This window comes from Numida meleagris, chromosome 4 (genome assembly GCF_002078875.1).
Source record: "Numida meleagris isolate 19003 breed g44 Domestic line chromosome 4, NumMel1.0, whole genome shotgun sequence".
Lineage (NCBI taxonomy): Eukaryota > Metazoa > Chordata > Aves > Galliformes > Numididae > Numida > Numida meleagris.
Window position 1 is genome coordinate 15,965,395 of NC_034412.1, and position 22,086 is coordinate 15,987,480.

General features: G+C 43.9%; 1 protein-coding gene and 2 long non-coding RNA genes across 4 annotated transcripts in view; 2 read left to right on the forward strand and 1 right to left on the reverse strand.

Moving 5' to 3' along the window:
• LOC110398928 lies at positions 57 to 21,598 on the reverse strand. Of its 2 annotated transcripts, none has more exons than XR_002438755.1 (3): positions 21,470 to 21,598; positions 5,072 to 5,185; positions 57 to 965 (listed from the first exon to the last, which is right to left on the reverse strand). It is a non-coding gene; the product is annotated as an uncharacterized LOC110398928 (long non-coding RNA). The 2 variants fall into 2 exon arrangements; XR_002438756.1 differs by lacking the exon at positions 21,470 to 21,598 and adding an exon at positions 20,892 to 21,015.
• LOC110398929 lies at positions 6,966 to 17,855 on the forward strand. Its single transcript, XR_002438757.1, has 3 exons — positions 6,966 to 9,911; positions 10,116 to 10,248; positions 11,794 to 17,855. It is a non-coding gene; the product is annotated as an uncharacterized LOC110398929 (long non-coding RNA).
• The window catches only part of CUL3 (cullin 3), a 55,738-nt gene continuing 54,774 nt past the window's right edge, over positions 21,123 to 22,086 (forward strand). Inside the window, exon 1 of the mRNA XM_021396984.1 lies at positions 21,123 to 21,526. Coding sequence (XP_021252659.1) covers positions 21,461 to 21,526 — 66 coding nt within the window. The 5' untranslated portion in view covers positions 21,123 to 21,460. The remainder of the gene's footprint in view (positions 21,527 to 22,086) is intronic.

Sequence of the window (22,086 nt, forward strand, 5' to 3'; positions counted from 1 at the left end):
CCCCCGAGGCGGCCCGGGGGCGGTAGCACGGCGAGGCCCTGCCCCGCTGCTGGAGGCGCCGAGCCAGGCCCGCGGCCGGGAGCTTTTGGGGAAGGGGGCAGGCGGCGGGGTACTCCTTCGCGAGGCTGTAGGCGGTGGAGCACACTGCCGTGGCGGCTGTGGCACGGCGCATTTTGCTCTGTCGCTCTGCCCTACAGGTGGCAGGTCCCGCAGCGGGTCACCCTGCACTGAGATCAGGCGATGCCTTTTTCTCCTGACCTCTCTTTCCACCCCACAGGCTCTATTGGGCCTTTGTGGTCAATAAAGCAGAGTTTTTCTCGAAATCAGTCTCCAGCCAAACAGTGCGCGGAGTCGGCTTGGGAGAAGTGATAAAAGCTTGATGCATGCCTATAGTCGGGCCACGGAGGGCTAGCTAGCCTTCACGTGGTGCCAGTGCATACACAAAACCCTCTGTATTTCCCAGGCAATACCAAATAATTATGTAAACGCGTGCCCATGAGAGCTGACACTCTACAGTGTGGCAGACGGGATGCCTGCTGGCTGAGCTGGGCACACCCCTAGTGTGCCCCATCACGGCCCAGTGGTGGGCGCTGCCTGCCCAGCCCTCGTGCAGCTCGGCCTGAACCCCTTTATGTTTCTCCTGTGCCCCAGTATTTCCTGCCCTTGCGCACTCACAAAAGGGAAAAGGTCATGTTTGTTTATTTATTTATTTATTTATTTATTTATTTGCAAGTGTTACATCTGTCTGCTGGAAGGCATCTGTAAGGAAAAACATCCAGAGAGCTGCCCGTCACCCACAGGGTCAGAAACCCTCACCCACAGCACCATGATAGGCAGTGCTGGATCTCCTGCTTCCTCAGGTGGCCCCAGGGGTCGCTCGTGGTGCCAGCACACAGCTCCCACTGTCACGGTGCGGGCACCCTGCCTCAGCTACCTGAAGGATGAGCTGGCTGCTCGGTCACAGCCTGTAAAGGAACCACAAATAATCTGAGTACACGTCTGTAACTGCCATCAGTACAAACGTAACTTACTGTGTGAATACTGATTTTTTTTCATGTGCAAATTTTACCCACATAAACTTGTGGTTAACATGAAAGCAAATAAGTGACATTTACGATGACAAATCAAGAAGATAAAGCTATATAAAATGGGAGAGGATGAATGCTAAATCCTGTAAAAGCTGTGTATTTCTGCTCATTGCTTTCAGTATACATTTACAAAGTACAAAGTACTAATTTAAAGTTTATAATACTTGAATCAGTGTAGAGATTTTCAAATTAAAATAAGTACTTTAGTATCTTTAATTTTTCATATGGTATGCATGACACCTAAATAAGCAATGTGATTATTTTTTGTAACAAAGATAAGCAACTATCAAAAAGGTTTAGAGATGCAATTCAGGAAACCTATCCAAAGTTCAAATTAAAGCCTGTATAACTCCATATTATACAAGATCATTCATACTGGAATTGAATTAATGATTGTTGCTTTAGCCCTTCCTTTGATTAGTGAATTGATTATGTTATTTTTTTTTTCAGGTTTATTTGGCATTATGGGAGAAAATTAGATAAGGACTGTTCAAGTCATACTGCTTGCAAGCAGGTCCTTGGTGGCCCTTTGCAGTCCACAGCCACGTGTCCTCAGTCACCTTTCCCATATCTAGCTGGACAATGGAAGCTTCCATGTAAGAGAACATAGAGCCAGATTGAGGATTTATAATACTCTTCTGCTGTTATTTTTTATTATTATTATTCGTTATTCTTTTGGCACAGATCTTTTGGTAATCAGTACTACAATTCATAAAATACTTGAGAGACAGAACACCCTACATGTTTCTGAATCTCAGCCCACTCTATGTCAAATGAAGACAACAGTACTCCCTTTCTCAATCTGTTTGTGAATATAATCGCTCCTGCTGCAGTGTATTCAAGTCTCTCAGTGTACACTAATACATGCTGACCCATTGTAGTGGTCTAGCCTGGAGCAAAATGCCACCTGCTTTGCCAAGTAAAGGATATGTGAAGGAGAGGTTGGGGTAAGATGCTTTGGTTTCAGAGGGTTTCTTGCTTCCCAGAACAACTAGGGTGGATGGAGATAAGTTCAGACAGAACTGACCACTGTTATTTTCCTGTCTCTATCCTCTGAGGCTGAGCCTTGTTGTGAGGGCATGGGATACCTTCAGTTGAAGTATGTTTGGGAAGTTCTCAGCGGTCTTCACAAATGCACAGCTTTTCCTTCCCATAAGCAGCAAATTGCCCAGCGCTGATGGGCTGAGGACTGGGTTAAGTACAGATCAAGCGTGTCTGTCCTGTAGAAATTGCTAAATGTGGTGTGTCTGGAAGCCAAACAGCAGCCTAAGTTCTGTTCTGCAACTCCTGTAAAGCTCTGCAGTCTTCTTGACAGTCTATGTTTGTATCTCATGCTTCTTCTGCCCCTGCGTTAAAGGATCAGTTAATTTGGAAACGGGCTGCTGTGGCCTTGACAAAAAGATATTCATCCATACCTGACAAAAATGATATTGAGAGGCAATTTTCCCTGGCCTTTTGTTGTACTTGTACCCAGCTAGTAATAAACAGTATCCTTGGCACAGATAGTTCAGCAAAATAAATGGGCTGACTGCGAGAACTGTATACGCTTTTTTCTTCAATTAGATGAGAAGTGAAAGTAGGCAATATAGCTATTTATAAATTCTGGTTACAGACTTGGAGAATGTAGTCACTGACTTTCTTAGTCTGTGTATGCAAGGACATCCTCCTTTTTACTACTTTTTCTTTCTGTTGTGCAATTATTAGCTACAATGAAGAGCCAGATGTGAGTTGCCATGTGTAAGGACTGCCGCTGTAACCATCTGAGATCACATTCTAAACATTTCAGCCTGAGCCCAAAATACCGCCGCAATAACAGAATACTTTCTCCAAGTGGTTGCCAGCAATCTCTCTCACTAAAGACCCCCAGTACACTGTTCATTTTAGTATACTGACTTTAAACTTAGCCTCATGTTTGTTGTTGAGATATCATGTGTTCATATTAGTCTAGACAGCCTGTACTGACTTATTAGTGACTCGAAGAGAAAAGGAATTTGTCCTTTGACAAAAAGAGACCAGAAGTAAAGTTATATAAATATATATTGGTAGGCTTCCAGTACTTAGTGCTACCAAACCATGAAGACAGCAGATGTAGAATCTTGATTATGAATAAAAATAAACACAGAACATGTGAGATCCTGCATTGTTTGGATGGCTCCATTTTTGGTAGACATACTTAAGAACCCTAACAGTTATATTTGAATTCTTTGTAAAGACCTGAGACAAAATGTAAGTGTCATTAATACAGGCTAACTCAACTTCAGTGCAATTGTGCTAGTGCAGGCCTTACCCTAAAGAAGGCTTTCGAAAACCCACCTCCTTTGGTTAACTGTTGAGCTGAGCTGGAGATGTAAGACTGTGTCTGTAGTATTTAAATCAGCTTTGCAAAACTGTCAAGAAAAGTTACCGGCTCAGATCCAAAACCTATTCACAAGTGCCCTTTACCACACTGAAGGGGAGGGAATTTAAGAAATGAATTATTTGTTCACAGAGCTGGGTAGCCTTTGGCATCATTCCCTTTCCCTCGTCCTTCCATGTATGCTACCCATGTAGTTAATCTCTTCCTGTGCTTGAATTGCTCTGCATTCCCCTGGCATTTCCCTTCCTGGGCATTATTAATTTCTGAGCCTGGGGAAATCAGGACTGCGGCAATGAAAATATGTGTAATACAAAGGAGAAACAAACTCTATGTTAACATTTCCTGCACAAAACTTTCTATTTAGAGTCTTTGTGCATGTCCTCTGGGTATTTTCTTTAGCTTGTCTCTTGTATCACTGCTTACCTTCGACAATAGGTATCCAGTGTCTTTGTTTTCTAAATAGAAAATTGCTCATTACTGGTATTTTGGCTTCTGATTGCTGGTTAATGAAATTTGTTCCAGCTTCATCATTGCAGCTAGCTACAAAGAATCATTTGTCATGATTGCATGGGCCAGGCTCATTTCTGCCGTAGCTCACAGACAGTGTGATTATCCAGGAGACTAGAAGAATGCAGTAAAGAATGATGCAAAAATGGGTAAAAGCCAAGGCTCATCAATCTTTGGTGCTGTGGTATTACATCTGTATTGTACTCAAAGCCATGCAGTTTGAACATATTAGCATATGAAGCTGTTTGATTGCTTTCTGCGGTCTTGATCTTTTGGAAAAGTAACTACAGATTTCAAGGTGCTTGGGTCAAATGAAGAAATAGTTTTATACTAGCTGGCACAGGCTGTGCTGTTAAGCAAGGTTGTATTTGCAGAGCCTGTGGTATATTTCTATTCCATCAGCTGTCCTTCCCTATGCTTTAAAAAGAAGGGTACTGTTCATGTCACCTATAATCAGCTATGTAATAAAAGTCTCCAAGGACACAGCTCAAGAACTCAAAGTAATTCTGCAACGTATCCCCAGTAATGTTAAAGTCACAATAACAGACAAAATCAGACATGTGCAAACCATGCAGCCTGGCCCAGCCCACCCCGTGGCCACCCCCTGCCCCACGCCATCATGGCAGCAGCTCTTCCCTGCTGAGGGGCCTGGCCTGGCCCCAAGTGCGCATCCATTGCCCAGCAAGAACCAAACATTGGTGTGTGACTGGCACTGTACAGGCTGAAACCAGGACACGAGGAGGGTGCAGTGCAGTGCTAATTCAAGTTATGGCAAATAATTTTGTGCAGTTTGTTACATTGCCTAAACACAGTCCTGTGAACAGCCCCGGGGCTGAGGAGGGCCCAGGGCACATGGCATCCCAGGGCAGGATGAGGGAAGTGCCTTTAGTTAGCTTTGAGAAGGTTCAGGGAGGATCTGAGCATTGACTGCAGCTGCCTGCTGGAGGCATGGAAGATGAAACCTGTATTTTTCTGATAGGTGCTCAGTGGTGGAAGGACAAAGAAGCATTAGGCTCAAACTGGAGAATGGACAACTCAGGCCAAAGGAAAAGACTGCCACCATGAGGGTGCTCAAACTCGTTATACTTGACCTAAATATTGTAAGAAATTACTAACTTACCTTTGGAAGTGATAATTCATTTAACCTCCATTGTGTTATATTAGATACATGTGGGTTTTGTCCTTAAGAGGTGACTCAGGTTTCCTGTGTCATCAGTCTTAGATAAACCTGTAACTGTTAAATTGCAAATCTTATTTACTAAACTGATGGTTTTAGACAGGACAAGAACAAGTTCTTTAGACAAGAACTCTTGTCTGAGTTCTGCCCCAGTCACCATCACATCCAGCCTTGTTTCAAATTGAAAGCCTCTTTCACCTAGTGAGCTTTGTCCTTGGCTACCCTTTCCCTCTGAGACACCTTCCACAGATACTTTCTTGGTACTTCAGATGTAACATTCAGCCTCCTTCCTGTTTTTTCTCCTCCTGGTAATATTTTGTAATAGAATTATTATACAACACACCTAGATTTCTCATGTCATGATTAACAAATGTGTTTGCTCAAATTTTCTGGGATAGAACTTAACCTGTAAGCTGTTTTCATGCTGTATTTTTTTGCCAAAAAAAAAAAAAATACTTGGATCAATTCTGTGAAAAGGTGAAGTTTGCTATCCCTTTTTGCAGATAGCAACACACTTTTGTAGCTTTAGGGGGGCACAGGCTTGACTTTCAGAGAACTACAGTTCCCATGATCCCCACGAAGAATTAGATCTGAGTTTGACAGTGTTGTACTTTGGGAAAATGGGAAGGTACACAAAGGTTTCCCTCACTTAAGCAAGACAAGTAAAATTTGTAAGTAAATGGAGAGTGGTAAATGCTCCTGGAAAATCCAGGTGGAAATCTGTGATGATAATAGGAGAAGTCAAAAAGGCAGAGAGAAGTGGCTAAGGGGCTCTAAGGAAACTGTGGATTTGTTACGTAGAAAGGCTATGAGCCATGAGTTACTAAATGTTCAAGCAAGGATGGCTAAGGAGCCAGAAGGAAGTAAGTTTTAAGGACAAAATTTAGCTTCTAGTGAAGTGCAAATGAATGCCATGGGAAAAGGACGACTGAAAGAAAAAGATGCTTGTCTCCTTGTGCAGCAGGTGCTGGTGGATCTTTTGAAGCATACTGGGATGAAGACTTCTGTTCATCCTGTAAAGGAGAGGGAGGTGATAGGTGCTGGTTGGTCGTTACGGTGCTTTTATTCGTTACAAGGGATAAGGGCTTACCTGAAGAATTTGTGACCCACCTGTCTGCGGTAGGGTGAGTTGGTAGGATAAGAAACTCAGATATAGACTAACTGATAGCAAGTAGAGGCACTGTAACTTAGCCCTGTGTTTTCTCTGTCTCCACCTACAACTGTAATCTCCTTTTTGATCTCTCCCTTTTGAAACTGTAGGTGTTGGTGATGATCTAACCAGCACCTGACTCTCCAACCATCTGTCTGGGGAAGACTGGGTAGGGACGAGTGAGCTGAGCTCTGTGATGGGGGCGTGGCTGTTGCACTGGTGGATCCCGATGGAGGATTACTTACAATTTCCATAATTTTCCTTTCAGCCCTAAAATACTCCCTGCATCCAACCAGTGATAAATGAACTTGAAAGGTCGAGATGATGTGCAGAGTGGAGAAGGGTAAACTCTATATCACCAAGAAGTCAAGAGGACAGATTTTTCTGATGCACTTTCTGAAGCTGTGATGCCTGTCTTTATGTATCTCTACACAATGAATTCAGATCATAATGCAAGTAGGTCTTCCATTATGGGCCCAAATCAGAATAAATACAGCCAGAATAAATATAATTAGATGTTTGAAAAGATTCACCACAAAGTTTAACTTGCTGGCCCAACTTCTGTTGTAGCTGATTACTCCAATGCTCAGTAACAGAAAGAACCTTTTGCAATAGTAAAAAAAAAAAAAAAAAAAAAAAAAAAAGAGTAATCTTAGTAGTCCAGACTACCTCCAGAAAATGCACTGTACCATTTTGATCTGTGTAGGACATACAGTGTCTATCCAAAAGCTCTTATGGGGTAATTTAGGGACAATAGCAGTCTTTGTTTTGATTTTGGATTTGTGCTTGGTTTTGCACTGATTTGGATGGTAAACATACAACTGAGACTTTCCAATTTTTAATGCTAATGTGGAGCTATATATATTTCAGATTTTCAGCAGTTCCCCTTAGATTGATTTTTCCTTTGATAATTACTTTTGCCAAACCTAATGTATTGAAACCTGACTTGGACCGTCTTGATTTCAGCAAAAATAATTCCATGTAGTTGCTCTTTGAATGAGGCTAGGGAATAAATGTCTCTCTTTTATTTTAAGATGAATTATTTCGTTGAAAGGCTATTTTGTTTAGAGTAAGAATTTGTATTTGCACCCCTCTGTAGTGCTAGTCCTGCCGCATCTGGATGAAGCAGTTTCGCTGAAGCAACAAAGAACTTGACAAAGACTGTGAAAGCTGTCCCAGAAGCATGATAAATAGCTGGTGCTTAGCTCCAGGATCAGAACCAACTAGCTAGTGTGTGTGCCCCATGCTTCTGTGCAGATTTGTCATCTGCTTAGAAATTGGCATTGTCCTCATGATGGATGGAATAGAAATCTGCCCAAATGTGGGAAGGTCATTGGCCTTTAAAAAAATATCTTACAAGTGCAGCTGCACCCTTGCTGCAGTGTGCCGTCCTGCTTTGCTCCTCATCCTGACCAGGACTGCCACACTTATGCTGAAAGCAAGAGAAATCCAAGTCGTGGGCTTTCCTGGATGGGGGACAAAAGCTACTCTCAGATATGGCTGTGGAATTACTGAAGTGGGATGAGGCAGCTATGCATATGTAAAACAGGAGCTGTACTGTAATACAAATTACAATTCAGAGGAGCAATGCTATCTTTGCCTGCATGGAATTATATGGAGATGACAGCAAATGCACTGTAATTTGTTTGTGTGGACAGAAAGCACACTGTAATTTGTGTGCTTGTGATTGTTGCAAAGTGTGCAGGGTTGTACATCTCTTTGAGTAATTTCTCCTCTTTGCTGCATGCACAGCAGTGCCTGAAGCCCCTCAGTGGCTCTGCATGCTCCTTTGTTGCTGCTTGGCGAGTTTCCCCCTTTCTTTTCTCCCTTCTTTTCCCTACTCTGATAGAATAGCATTCTGGGAAAGGGGATGCCTGCTATTTATGAAGCACTGCAATGCAAACAAACCAGCTCCAAATGAACCTTGACTGGGAAAATCTGTGCCACACACTCTGCACTATATGCAAGTGGCTAGAAATCATGGCCAGGCAGGTGAGGAGCCCTAAGTTCCAGGCATCTTCTCAGTCCTTTACCAGTGACTTACCAATAGAAATATCTGTGAGAAATAGGTTAAAACTAGACAGTTAATTAGTTTTATGATGTTAATTTATTTCTGCTTGATGGGCCTGTGCTCTGTTTAAAGTAATCATCAGTTACTAGACTGAGCTGTACCATGTCTTCAAAGCCTTGTAAAAGCAATACTTGTCATGCAGGTAAACAGCATTGCCCACATTTTCCTAAGGGAAAATAGAAAAGCAGAGCAATGTGCAGTGAGGCTGTAGGGGAGATGATTCAGCATACAGCTCTGGACCTTGTTTTCTTAGCTGAAATAAACTAGTACAGATATAAAACTGGAGACATGTGAGTTCATTACTGAGAAACAGAATCATTAACAGCTAATTGAGAGGAGGCTAGCTCCAACTTGTCCAGCTGCTCTCTCCCAACAGCTTGTCCGATGGTGTAATACATTAAAAACAATAGTAATCCTGCTGTCCAGTAACGTGTGTAGGCTAGTTATTATAATCTTAACTACAGCTGAAAGTAGAAACTCAAGTAAAGCCATCCCCAATCTATAGCAACAATTCTTTCAAAGGATTGGCCATTAAGACAAGAGTTTCCGCATTGCATTGGCTTCCTTTGCTTACCAGATTTTCTCTGCTGCCCCTAAGCCAACAGTTTCATTCCTCATTTTGTCCTGTGGCAGCATTGGGTTGCCAAAAACCGTAATGGAGTTTCAGGCATGGAACTTGCTGGGCCTTCTTAGTGCAATAGGCAGTACATCTTCTCTCCCCTCACATTTAGGTATGAGCATTGAAGGTATCATTGCCTGCTTCCAAACTTAAGGTGAAGGAGTTATTGATCAGGTTTGAGGCCACTTTTCTAATACAGACTAACATCCTCAGCTATATGGCTTGGTTCCTTCGCTTTGAGGGTTAGGGGAGGGAATTGCAGTGGAGTATTCTGATGCCAGACCAATGCCTGTTCCTGAGCAGCAGGCTGCTGCCGCAGAGCAGGGTGCCCAGCTCTGTGCTGCTCTGACAAACACTGTGTATTAGGTAACTCTGAACAAGCTGTCCCGCACTTGGGATTATTCATATCACCATGACATTTTCTTGAGTACTGCAAGCATTTCCTTGCACAACACTTTCACAAAGGGAAAATGAGGCAGAATTGCTAGAACATCTTTCCAGCACCTGAAAACTTCATGGTCGAAGTAACCCCAAAGAATCCTTCAAATCCATACTTGTCACCAAATAATAATTAAGATGTGGGATTACCCAACATAGCTTTTGATTCATAGAGCTAGCACTGTTGAGCATGAGGAAAATAATAGATTTTATTGGGTAATTTGTGTGTTTGGACGCACAATCCTTCAAGCCAAATCATTCCTATGGCCCTGAGAAATCCCTGAATGAAAAATTCTGCCATTGCCACAAGTTGTCATTAAAACACAGAGCAAAATCCTCCTTATTTCACCTACCACGTAATACCAAGGAGAAAACACTGTGAGGAAAATTCTCCTCTAATGCTTAAATTCCTGTCAACTTAAGCCAGGCACCATTTTTCCTTATTGCTGCAGAAAGGAGACGAGCTCTGAAGCCTGGACCCATGCAAGCAAGCCTGAAAAGCACTGTAAGTTTTAATTAAATGTTTAAGTTTCAAGTTTAAAAGGCCTCCACAAATACATGTTGGAAATATATATGTTATTAGGAACAATGAGGTGTATCTTAAAATACGTATTGTTGTTAAGCAAACTAAAACTACTGAGAATAAATACATATGCATGCATGCGTGTATATAAATATATGTATATAAATATATATTTTTTTTTTTAAGAAAGACGTCTGGTGCAAGTAACAACTATAGAGCAGTGACAGCACCCCGCCTTGCTTGGTCTTCTGTTCAGCACCGTGACGGTTTCGAAGACCTTGATGTCTGACACAGCTGCACACAGGAGGAAGTCACAAAAGTAGGTGCAAAGAGTTTTGACCAGAAGGGAAAGTCCAAAATATAATTTCACAAGCTAATGCTAAGACGTGTAAAGAACTTGGTATAACTACATAAAGAAATGGTTGGTATGGTATAGACTTCTCTGCAGGGAAAGATGGTTAGTATTCATTTTTTGATGATGAATATCAAGGAAAGAAAGGAAAAATGTAAAAGGGCATGGAGAGTTTTAGCGTTTTAAGCTCTACCGAGCTATGACTAGAAAATCTTGGACATCTTGATGGTAAATAACATTTCTTTACTGTTTCTGTTAACCTTTCTAAGATAGGAGCTGGAGCTTCTGAGAAGAATCTTACCACTGAAATATATTAAAACTGGATGGGTATATTCTGAGCAAGCCACTGTTCAGAGTTTTGCATAACGTCTGAGGCATTTTCTGAACAAGCTGTGGGCAAGGGCTCGTAGGATGGCATCTGTATTCATTTTTCTTCCTGTTGCTGATTTGTCTTCTCTGTATGTAGAGCACTATAGTGATATGTGGCTTTTCAGCAGCGCTTTCACCAAAGGAAGGGAGGCAAGCTCCTCTTTATTCCCACCTTTGAATAGGAAGAAGTAACTACCAGAGTGAATTGACTGTGAGGTCTAAGCAGCCTCTCACCATTGGCAGGGGACAGGAGCATATGAACATCATGCCAAGTGGTGGGGCATCCAGTGTGCCCCATCATAAAGTTCTACAGCTAGTGCAGGACTGAATGCCAGAGCATAAAAACACCCAAATATGAAGGTTTAGGGAGCCAGTGAATCAGCATGTCCTTCCGAACTTAGAAACACAGTTTTCTAGTGTAGGCTTCTGTACCACGCCATAAGGTTTAGCAGGAGATTCGTTGAAGCCTGAAAGACTGTTAATATTCCATAGAAAGAATTGCATCTATTTAACTATGTCATTTTTTCAGCTCTTTAGCCCTCTTCATAACATCCTCGCATTCTAGCAAGGTTTAGGAATTTGGCAGACAGTTTGAAGAGCTGGACTTTGATGTTCCTCTCTTCTTTCTGGGTGCGTTCCTACAAATACTGTAAGGCAAGTCTGGAATATCATAGTACTTCTTATAGGCATGTACATGTTCTCTTGTCAGTAAACAACATATATTACTCTTTAATAAGACGAGTATTGTATTTACTGGGACCACAGTGTACACTGAAACACTACAGTTCCTGCATATGGTGCACCACTTATGTTACAGAAAACTTCAATAAACAAGTCATTTTTAGTCATTTCTTTCTCTTTCAGAAAAGAACTTTTTTATCTGTTGTTTTCTTACTCATGGTGAAGAAGCATTTGGAATGTGTTATTAAAGATAATGGATGCATTTGAGAATAGGCTTTTTTGGACTTCTGTTCACTGGAATAATTTCCTGAAGAAGTTAGGGGAGTCCTGAAATGTGAAAGCAAATCCAAAAATTAAAAAAAAAAAAAAAGCAAAACAAAAATGAGTAAATATGCCACTCTTCTTGAGTGAAAATCTACAATAAAATTAAGCAGCCTTTTAACTAATTACAAAATTCCCTAGATGTGCTTCTTGAAAGACAACTGTGCCAGCATGAGGCTGATGAGGCTTGTGCAGTGATCTTTAGACCTTTCCACTCTGATCAAAAATCTTCCCAGCTGCGGGTATTCCAGCTGGCTCAGAGGAGAGAGGGATGTCTTCAGAAATCTTTGGGATGTGTTCAAAAATGCATGTAAGTATATATGTCTTTGGTACTTTTCCAGCTGCTCGCTTAAACTTGACTGTGTATTGAGCACTAGGTGTGAAAGAAATATACTTGTCTTTAAAGCTAACTAGAAAAGGATTTTTGTTTGTTTAATTTAGAAGTTGGCATTCTGCCTCATACTTTTCCTTGTTGCTAATAGCAGGTAATTTCAGTCTCTGTCAGGTCCTGAGAACTGCTACAGGAACTGAAAGGATTTACACCTTTTCATTTGGCTGACATCAACTAATTTGGCAGGAAAAGATCTTTGGCACTCCTGGTTTTAAGAAATTTGCAGACCAAGCAGGGTTTGCTGAGCTGTCGTTCAATGTCTAAGAATTACTAAACTGTGATAGGATTTCAGCAGTGAAATGGCTACAATAGGAACATTGCTGCTCTTATTTCTGAAACACTGTGGGACCACCCTGGAAACTTCTTGCTGTGATTTTCCGGAACAATCTGGTACTGGAGACAAAGTTTGCAATTAACTTTTATGCCATGTGTTTTTCATTTATGCACACATTTATCAAATTCCTTTTCTTCTAAGATGCCTACCTGACTTAAAAAATAGCAAAATAAGATGGGAAATATTTGAGGAGGAGAATTCATGGATGTCTTTAGTGAAGATAACTCAGGCAAAGGTATGGGGAGAGCCCAGCTGCTGGTGTCCATGGTTCCACCTGGGTACTGCTCTGGGCAGGGGCCAGCCCTGAGCTTGCACTTCCTGACCCCACACAGATATGCGCTGTGACTCAGGGAGCGCGGGCTGGAGCCCTAGTGACAAGCGTCCTCCATCACAGGCAAATGACTGGGAGGTATTCCTAATATATGTGAATACACACAGGGGTCCTGCATATTGGAGATGTCAGAAATGTCTGTTATGATGACTTTTAAAGTAAAATTGAAGGAAATATTAAGTAATATTGATCAAAAAGTGAAATTGTATCCTTTTGAAAATCCCAATATAATATGATTATTTCATAATTTTCACCTTTTTTAATACCAAGGTCCTGAAGCCAATAGAAAGTAACGAATCATATAACTGAATCTATATTATTGATTGGCAAAGGCCTCCGATGATAGCATGCACTCATCTGTAGCTGTTATAACTCAACAGTTAAAAGAACCAGAAAAATAGGAAAAAGAGATTAAAGGCAAGTAACTTGTAGAATTTTTTATTCCTCCACTCCCAGTTAGACATAGCAGGATCATTTTGAACTGAAAAGGAGATTATTATATTCCAAAAATCATTCTTATTGTCTTAGATTGTCTTAAATGTACTACCAGTATTCTCTATCAATATTAAAAGAGAAGCAAATTCTTATCTTCTTTACTATGGTATCAATTTTGCTGTTTGCTTAAATTAAGCAGTATCACGAATACGTGCAATACAAATGGTTTTCAGGAGTGCTGGGCCCAACTTGTATACCTCATTTGAGGAATATTTCTTGGCTTATGCTATATAGTCAGAATCTGCAAACTCTTTAAAAGCATTTTAAATCTAAGTAGTGATTTTAATAATGACGTGAATAAAATAACCTCTAGCCAGGTAACTAGAGCCAAGTATGCACTGAGATCTGGCCACAACAGATTTCAATCCTTAGACAGAATTTAGGTCAGAAAGAGATACTAAGAAATGTGACTGCCATTCTGAGTACCACCTGCAAAACTTATTACTGTTGTCCAAATATTTTGTCAGCACATCAGGCTTAGATTAAGTACATTAGTAACAAACCTTAGTTAATATGCACTACATTAGAAAGATTTCGCTAGACATCTAATACGCCTATCTTGACCAAGGTCTTACATAGATGTAGATATGCATTCTAGTGTATGTAGTTCTTCATCCTATATAGTCTCGTTTTTTCTGTCCTTTGTCTTCTAATTACCTCTGAGTGGATCTGTTACCAGGCATTATCATACTACCTCCTCTCACCAAGACAGTATTTATTTAGGTATTTCCTGAAGGTAAAACAAATACCTCATTGACATCAAAAACTTATCCTTAATTGCATCCATGGCATGGCTGTTTAGAGAGACGGGCTCAGCACACACTGGCCTGATTCAGCAAACCCATGGGACTCACTGCATGGGAGAGATTTGCAAGTTCAGGATAACTAATAATTTTTTTTTGCTCATTTGCTTTAGGGCTCTTTTCAGACTGAAAGTCTGAGAACAACAATCCTAGTCCTGAAAGCACACCTTCCTTCCTGCCACACCTTCCCTGTAACCTGCCTTATCTACATCATTTATGACCTTTTTCGCAAGAGACTGTGTATAGTTTTTTGCGCTTGCCTGTTGCTGGCTATGAGGATTGTTAGTTGGCCCTTAGATAATAGTGTAGTAAAGATACTATCAATAATTGTCTACTTTAAAGAAGAATAGTGTCTAAATTTGTTGAAATGATATAAAATCCGTTAAAAAGATCACTTTTTGCATTGAACTCAACCTTGAAGTTGAATTGAAAGCTGTGTAAAGGCTGAAGGACAGTTGTGATTTTCAGGGATGTTTCATATTTATTATGCAGAAATGAAAAACTAGACAGTTGTACTGGGCAGCAGGCTTAAGGACTTACAGACCACATGACAGTATTCAGGTTGCAAGCCCCTTTGATTGCTGAAAGCCTTGCTCCCTCACCCTCTAGTTTTGCATTTTCACCATAGCTGAGCAGCCACTCACACAGCTCTGCCAAAAAGGTGTGTGTGTCTAGGGAATAAGTGCACACTACTCTGCTTCAGGCAAGGTCAGCTGGGTTAGTTCAAACAGCTGACACATGTGGGCTTGTGCCAAGCAGCGTGCTTTGTCCGGGGCAGATTTGGGAAAGAGCAGCACAATCCCAGCCTGCAGAGCTGTGGGAAGAGGCCTGGTTTCCAAGAGTGACAATTCCAGTCCCAGGATCCTTAGCCTGCAGAGCCAGGTCTGGAAGAGGATGTTTACTGGCAGCCCTGAAAATAATGAGTGCTTTCTGAGGCTACAGTCATATGGCCATTGTAGAGATGGCCTTGTGGAGTTCAAAGACGTCCGTTCCCATCCATAAAATGGAAATTACCCTCTTCCTGGCATAGCTCAGATGTCCAAACAAATCACCTGGGCACTCCTCATGTGTTTCAAAGGCAGCAGGGTCAGCAAGTACCATCTTCACCATTCAATAGGGCTGGCTGGACGGCTGCTGCCAAATGTCTGGATGCCCGTCATATCTTACACAGGCCCAGCTGCTTCTCCTGTATATAGCTGAGCCTAGACCAGTCACCTTGCTACCTGAGGCTTTGTGTGGCAGTGCGAAGGGCCTGGAAAGTATGCAAACTGCATCTGAATAGAGACTTATGCTGCAAAGAAATAACTTTTAAAACAATGCACATATTTAAGAGGAGGAAATTTCCATGGGAGAAACCTTGAGTTTGTACCAGAGTGTGAAATGGCCACAAACATACAGGCATTTTAAGAATGCAGGCCGACCAAGTCTGTCATTTAACTAACAGGAAGCATCAGCATAGATGAGGCATGAAAGTTGGTACCAGCCGCAAGCACGGTAATCTCTGGCAAGCATGACTACCAAAACTTGCAACCAGGCTTCTCCCTCAACTCTCAAAGCAACTTCCTTCACTCCCAAGGAAACCAAGCTGGCACTGAGTTCCCATGAGAAGCAGACGTATCGGGCACCTGGAGCAAGTGCCCCTGCCGGTGCAGCGTGCCTACCTGTGGCCTAGCCGTGGTCTACCTGCTGCCTACCTGCGGCCTAGCCATGGCCTACCTGCTGCCTACTCAGGGCCTACCCACAGCCTACCTGCCTGCAGCAGGCTGGGGGCTGCTGTGATGGTACTGCTGATGGGAGCACCTTGGTGATCAGAAGTCCTGCTCTGCAGAAAGCGGCTCAGCTCATCCTGACAAAACCTGCCCTGTTTGGATTCAGGCTTGCTGTTTAGCAAGATACCAAGCTTCAGTTGACAGGTTGAATAATAAGGATCTGTCACATCTCTTAGTAAATAGTTTTAAGGAATAATTACCTTCAGTGCTGAAATGTTTTTAATCTTGCTTCACTGTCCAACAATTTTGTCTTGCTGTCTTTTCCTTTTTGATTTAAATTGATTTAAATGGCAGCACTCCCACAAGCCACTTTCCCTGCAGGCACTTCATGCACGAGGATGAGGCCACCCCTAACCTTGGTGTGTTGGTGCATGGTGGTGCAACCGTGTGACCTCTTACTTCTACCCAGGGTGGAGCACAGTGCTTATTTAGCTTGTAACAAAAACTTTTTATCTGAAAATTTGCCTCCAGTGGTTTGAAGCATCTGTCTCTTTCAGGCCATTTTCTGACACATTGTATACACATTTGTTCCCCTCTAACATTGCATTACTAGTAGGAAAATGTCTGCACCTGAAACCATTGGTTTTACCACCACTGCAGCTTTCACTATTGGTTGCAACTACTGTATCATTAATTTTCTTTTTGTGTAATGTGAGCACAAAAGTCTTGTTCTGACCAAATCTCACACTGCCTGTACAAACTCTCCACTTGACAGTGAGGCTCAAAGCTAGAAAATGGAGCCAGCGCAGGAGTCTGCCATTTCTTATTGTGATAGTAGCAGAGCAGCGAGGATACCAGGCATTTGCACAGTTACACTGCACTGCTGCAGTCTTTGTTTGACAGAGACCAGTGCTGGGTACAAGAGAAACAGTCTGTACAGTAGTTGCAGCAACTGCTGCTGTAGGAGAAGCTGTAGTGCTGGAAATTACAGGCCATCAGCCTGCCAGGGTATTTTCCAGTCATCTTGTGCAAGATGACAGTCACGGGCATGCATTACAGACATAGGTTTGCACTTGAACAGAGACTTGAATTAGTCTGTTAAGGACTTCATTATAATTCCATGTGTTATTCCAGCAACCTTGAAGTGGGTCAGGTACTGCAAGGGAAGCCAGCACTGGTTGGACAGCATTAATTTTTTTTTATTATGTGCATTGTCTGGTTAGACCTGTTTCTGAAATGTGCCACTACACGACACGCTCATTGCAGCAGCCTCAGCACATCTCCTGCCAGGCCCTGCATGCACAGCGCAGGCAGCCTGCTTGCACCAACCAGAGCCAGCAGGGCTTGGGCAAGGAGTGGGGCTGTGGGATGGGCACATCAGCAAGGGTTCTGTCCGCTGAGTCAGGTTGCTGATGGATTGAGCAGAGCAGGGGCAGTGCCACAGAGTCTCATTTCCTTCCTGCTTGGAGAATGTTTGGAATTATTTTAGACTGTTTTGATTTTGGAACTGTTGAGCTGTTTAGGCTGTCATATTTTAGTGTTTACTCTATTTGTGGTATCATTCAAATGCAACAGAAATTTTGTTTAAACACAGCCTACCCAAAAAGTTCTAAGCAACAAACAAGCAAAAAAACCTTTTGCTGCCTGTTTTCCTTTTGCACACCTCAGACTGCACTCCACAGGTAGAAGCACCAGCTGGCTGTGGGCTGGGGACCAGCCCAGCACAGCTCCCAAGCACACAAAGTCAGTCAGCGAGATGTTATTCTGATCTGCAGGGGAGGAACAGAGATAGGGCACTAAAAGTACACATTTATCTGGTTGTCCCAAGCTTTGTTGTTCTTTCAGTGATTTTGAATAAGATTCTGCATTTGGCAGAACTACTTCTGGCAGAATCCTCAATACAATAAATTCGTAATTGCCCTGTGCTTCGCTCTTTGGATGCCTGTTTTGCTGGTGCCTGTCTCTGTGGTGTTAAAAAAATATACATTTTCCCTTAGGTTGTAGAAGTTGTGATAAAAAGAATGATTTTTTTAATTGCATCACCCAACGTGGAAGATAAGGAAAGTGAAGAGACCGTTTTATAGTTATAGTTACTGCATCACATATTCGTGCAAATCTGAAAGCAGATATCACATGCAAAGTGTGCAGTCATGTACAAAAAAAAAAAAAAGCCCTCCCCCAATTCTGGGCTTTAAAGAGAGCAAACTTGCTGTATTTCTCACAGCAACGCGCAAAAGCTATTTTGTTCCTTATTTTCAGCAACGGGACCTTCCAGGGAGAGGTCAAGCCCTGAAACATTTGCCCCTGCATTTGCAGTAAGGCATTCAGGCTCTCTGTGGAGCAGGACTGGGTTATTCTCTTTGCTGCTGCAATATAAATCTTTTTTTTTTTTTCTCCTTGTGTATTTTAATAGTTAAATATTGCTGACAGTTGTAAGGGTAAGGGAATTATGTAGGTACGATTCCTTGGAAGTGATATTTACTTCCAAGACATCCTGACTTTGGTGGAGCACAATAAAGCCTTAACGAGGAAAACATCACAATGTGAAATAAACGGTATTCCCTTAGATGTACAAAGAATATTTTTCTGTATCTTAAATAAAAGTTGTGTTTTGGTTTTAAAGTCTTCATTATGATAAGGTAAAATAAGATTAATTCTCATGTAATGTGCTCTTCACTTTCTTCAAAAATTTCTGCTACCCTTTGCACGACTAAGGTAAGTGCTAGATCAGATCAGAAAGATAGAATTTAAGTAATTAAAGATTTGTGCCACCTTCAAGAAAAACATGTTAGTGAGAAGGGTCATCCTTACTGTGCTGTGCTGACGGAAAGATAGTAACATCTCATTCAGGTGAACATATTATTGTATCTAGTGATATCACTGATAGCTAAAAGCAGAGGAGGACTGATATGACCTCAAGAAAAAAATAAAGAGTAAATGACTGCTTTACTGATTTCTTCTCTGCTCTGTATAAGTCATTCTGAGGGCCCTTACACCACCTCATAGCTACATGTGGTCATCACTGGCAGAAAATGTGCTTAAGGCTGTTGTAACACAAAAACCCTGAACTTTCAAGAAGCGAGACCATTCCTCTCCACACAAACCGTTACTTTGCTGCAGGACTAACAGAAGATACAGAAGATCTGTAGGCGAGATAGCTGAGATGATCTGTTTAAGCAATAGGGCGGCTACCTCTTCCTATGCTAATCTGCATAGGAAGATTCTCCACCCATCTGTCTTGTTTCTGGCTTTGACCTACCTAGAATTAACATTATAAGCACTTAATGAACCTCTAAATTAGTTATTTGTGTAAGCTCAAAGCCTTAACTTTTAGCAAAACTTAATTTTGTACATTATGTATGGAAATAGAAACTTTGCCCTAAAATCGTTGTTTCCGCCTTTTGCAGTCACAGAACAGACCTCAGAGATGAAGGAAGGAGCTGTGGGTGAATTTCTGTATAGCAGATATCCCCACTGGATCATAAATCTGCACAAAAACAAGTCTCAGACTGCAATTTCTGCTTTTAACAATTAAGTTAGCACTAGCAATACTCATGCTAGGGTGCTGTATCTGTAAGCTCACAGTGTCAAATAAAACAACTTGACATGAGAATTGAAGTATGAGAGTATTTTTATTTTTATTCAGTATACTGAGTCTAAACCAACAGCAACTAAGGGTGAGTCAGCACTTTTCAAACTTTTAGATAAAAATGCTCACGAATAGCAACTTGGATGAAGAGAAAGGAAGAAGCTAGTATTCCTAGGCTGCCATAAGCATTAGGCCAATGTGAGAGGAAGCACAAAAGCAGTAATAGGAGAAGTTAATCCAGAGCAATCAGCTGCAACTGATACAGGAAAAGCACATCAGGATTGTTTTCAGACATTCTTTTTATTTTTCTTTTTTTTAAATGGAAGAAGACTTCACTTTAGTTTTGCAAGCTCTTTTTACAAAAGTCAAAACCAAAACTTTTCAAATTACTTGGCCCTAGCTGTCTTAAAAAAGGGGGAAAATAGATGTCTTAAAATGTCCTAATTTCGAAAAGGAAATACTTAGGAGCAAAACAAACATTGAAATTATGTGGAAACAATGTGGAAGCTCTGTTCTTTGTATTAGCAAACGGCAGTCTTTCCCTTCTCATCTCATCTGTTTGATCTGCATTGACTATGCTGTAATTTTGAAAAGGACTCACTGGTATTGCATAGTGCTGCTGCAATCATTGTTTATTGTGTTGCTGTTATATAATATCTTCTCTAGGCGTATACTTAATTGTGATTAGGAGATTAAAATATACTAACATGTTTATAGTCCCAATGGGAAGCGATTGTAACAAACACAGAGACAAAGCAGACGAAGTTGCTCTTTGAGAAGGCAAACTAGCTCAGAGCTCTCTCGTGTCCTGAGGGCACGTGCTGCAGAGGCTCCTGGAGGGGAGCCGTGATGGGAGAGGTAAGCAGAGCTGCAGGAAGAACACGCACCAGGACGCCTTGCTACCCAGACCAGGGCCTGAGTCACCTAGAAGAGATTCTCTTCCTGGCTATGTGGTGTGCATCCTCAGGGATGTCAAACCAGGAATCTCCAGACCCAGCTTTCAAGCCCTATCCTCGAGCTGCAATCAGGTCCCGGTGCCTGGGCCCTATTTTTTCCAGCTGACCAGCCTACCTTTTGGGGTGTTGTATTGCTGCTAGCTTATCGGACCTGGCACTTCCCAAACACCCTTCCCTCCTGCAGCACCTGCCCTTTCCCAAGGGGCCTATATTTAGCTCCGTGCTCGTATAAGCATTGCCTCAGGCAGCACTCTCATTTCTCAGGCACGCATCGTGACGGCAAAACAAAACATAAATAAAAATGTCTTGCATCACACCACTCTGCGTCCCTGTGGAGGGATACTCCCATGGGTGACATGACTCAGAGGGGCAGATCTCGAGACATCAAAGGGCAGGAGAGAGGCCAGGCACCGGGTGCCGCTCCCCTGGGGGAGCGGAGGTCAGCGCGGGTGGCCACGGGACGGGACAGCACGGGCTGCCGGGCCAGGGGACACTCTGTTGGGCTCAGCCCCTCGAGCTGGGCTCGGGCGCCACGAACCCTCCCTGTACGAGCACTGAGAGCGGTGCCCAGCCCCGCTGAGTCAGCCAGAAGGAACCCCACAGCCCCCACGGCGCGGCATTGACGCCGTACCTGCTCCGCGCCGTCTGCGCCGGCACTTGGCACGGCCCGGCCCTCACGGGCAGCCCCGCCCGCCGCCGCAGCTCCCCGCCAATCGGCGCCGTCCGCTCCTCCCGCGCGCCTTCCCCGCCCGCTCCGCGCCGCGACGGTGACAGCTCGCCGGACGGTCTCGCGAGATCGATGGAAGTCTCGCGAGAGCGAGGAGGCGCGCCCCTCCCCCCGCCCCGCGGCGGCGCCCCGCCCCGCGGCCCTCCCGCCGCCCCCGACCGCCGCCGCGGCCGGATCCGTCCCTCGTCGCTGCGCCCTGGGCGGTGGGACGGGACGGGGAGGGGAGGAAGCGAGAGGAAGGGGAAGGAAAGAGGAGGAAGGAGGGGGGCGCTCGGCCCTGCGCACTGAGCGATGTTTGTCCGCCATCGCGGCGGCGGAGGCGGGTGAAGGAAGCGCCGCCGCCGGAGCGAGGGCCCCGCGCCGCCGCCTCGCCTTCCGCCGCTCCCGCCACCCCCCCGCGGCCCGGCCCCGCCGCCCCCCGCGCGTCCTCCGCGCCCCTCCCCAGGGGGGTGCCGCCGCCTCCGGCCCCGAAGATGTCGAACCTGAGCAAGGGGACGGGCAGCCGGAAGGACACCAAGATGCGGATCCGAGCCTTCCCCGTGAGTACCGGCCCCGCCGGGCCTAGGCCGCCCGCGCCAGGCCCCGGCCTCCGCAGGCCTCGCGGCCTCACGTTCTGTCAGCCGGGGGGGGGCCGGGTCGTCCGCGGGCCTGCGGGGGACGGGCGGCTGTCAGCGGGCCGGGGGGCGCCGGGAACCGGGAGCGGCGCTGCCTGTCCGCCGCCAGTGGGTGCTGGGGAACGGGGCCCCGCGGCCGCCCGCCGCTGTCCTGAGGCTCCGCGGTGCGGAAAATCCACGCGGGGCGGGGGGCGGCCGCCGGCTCTTTGTTTTCGAGGAAAAGGCCTCAGGGAAGGAGGGGAAGGTTACACGGCTTCGTCCACGACGCTGGTTAGCTCCGGAAGGGGGGTGGTATTCATTTATGTCTTCCGGAGAGTTTCCTCGTCGAGAATTTATTTGACTCTCTGCGCCTTAAAAGAAGCTATAAGTCGTACGATTATGAGACTTAGGTGGCGGAGTGCCAGTTGTTCATGTAAACATCAGGTACAGGTAACTTCCATGCATGTTGTGCAGAGCCGTGGGCATGCCATCCCTTGGATTGCAAA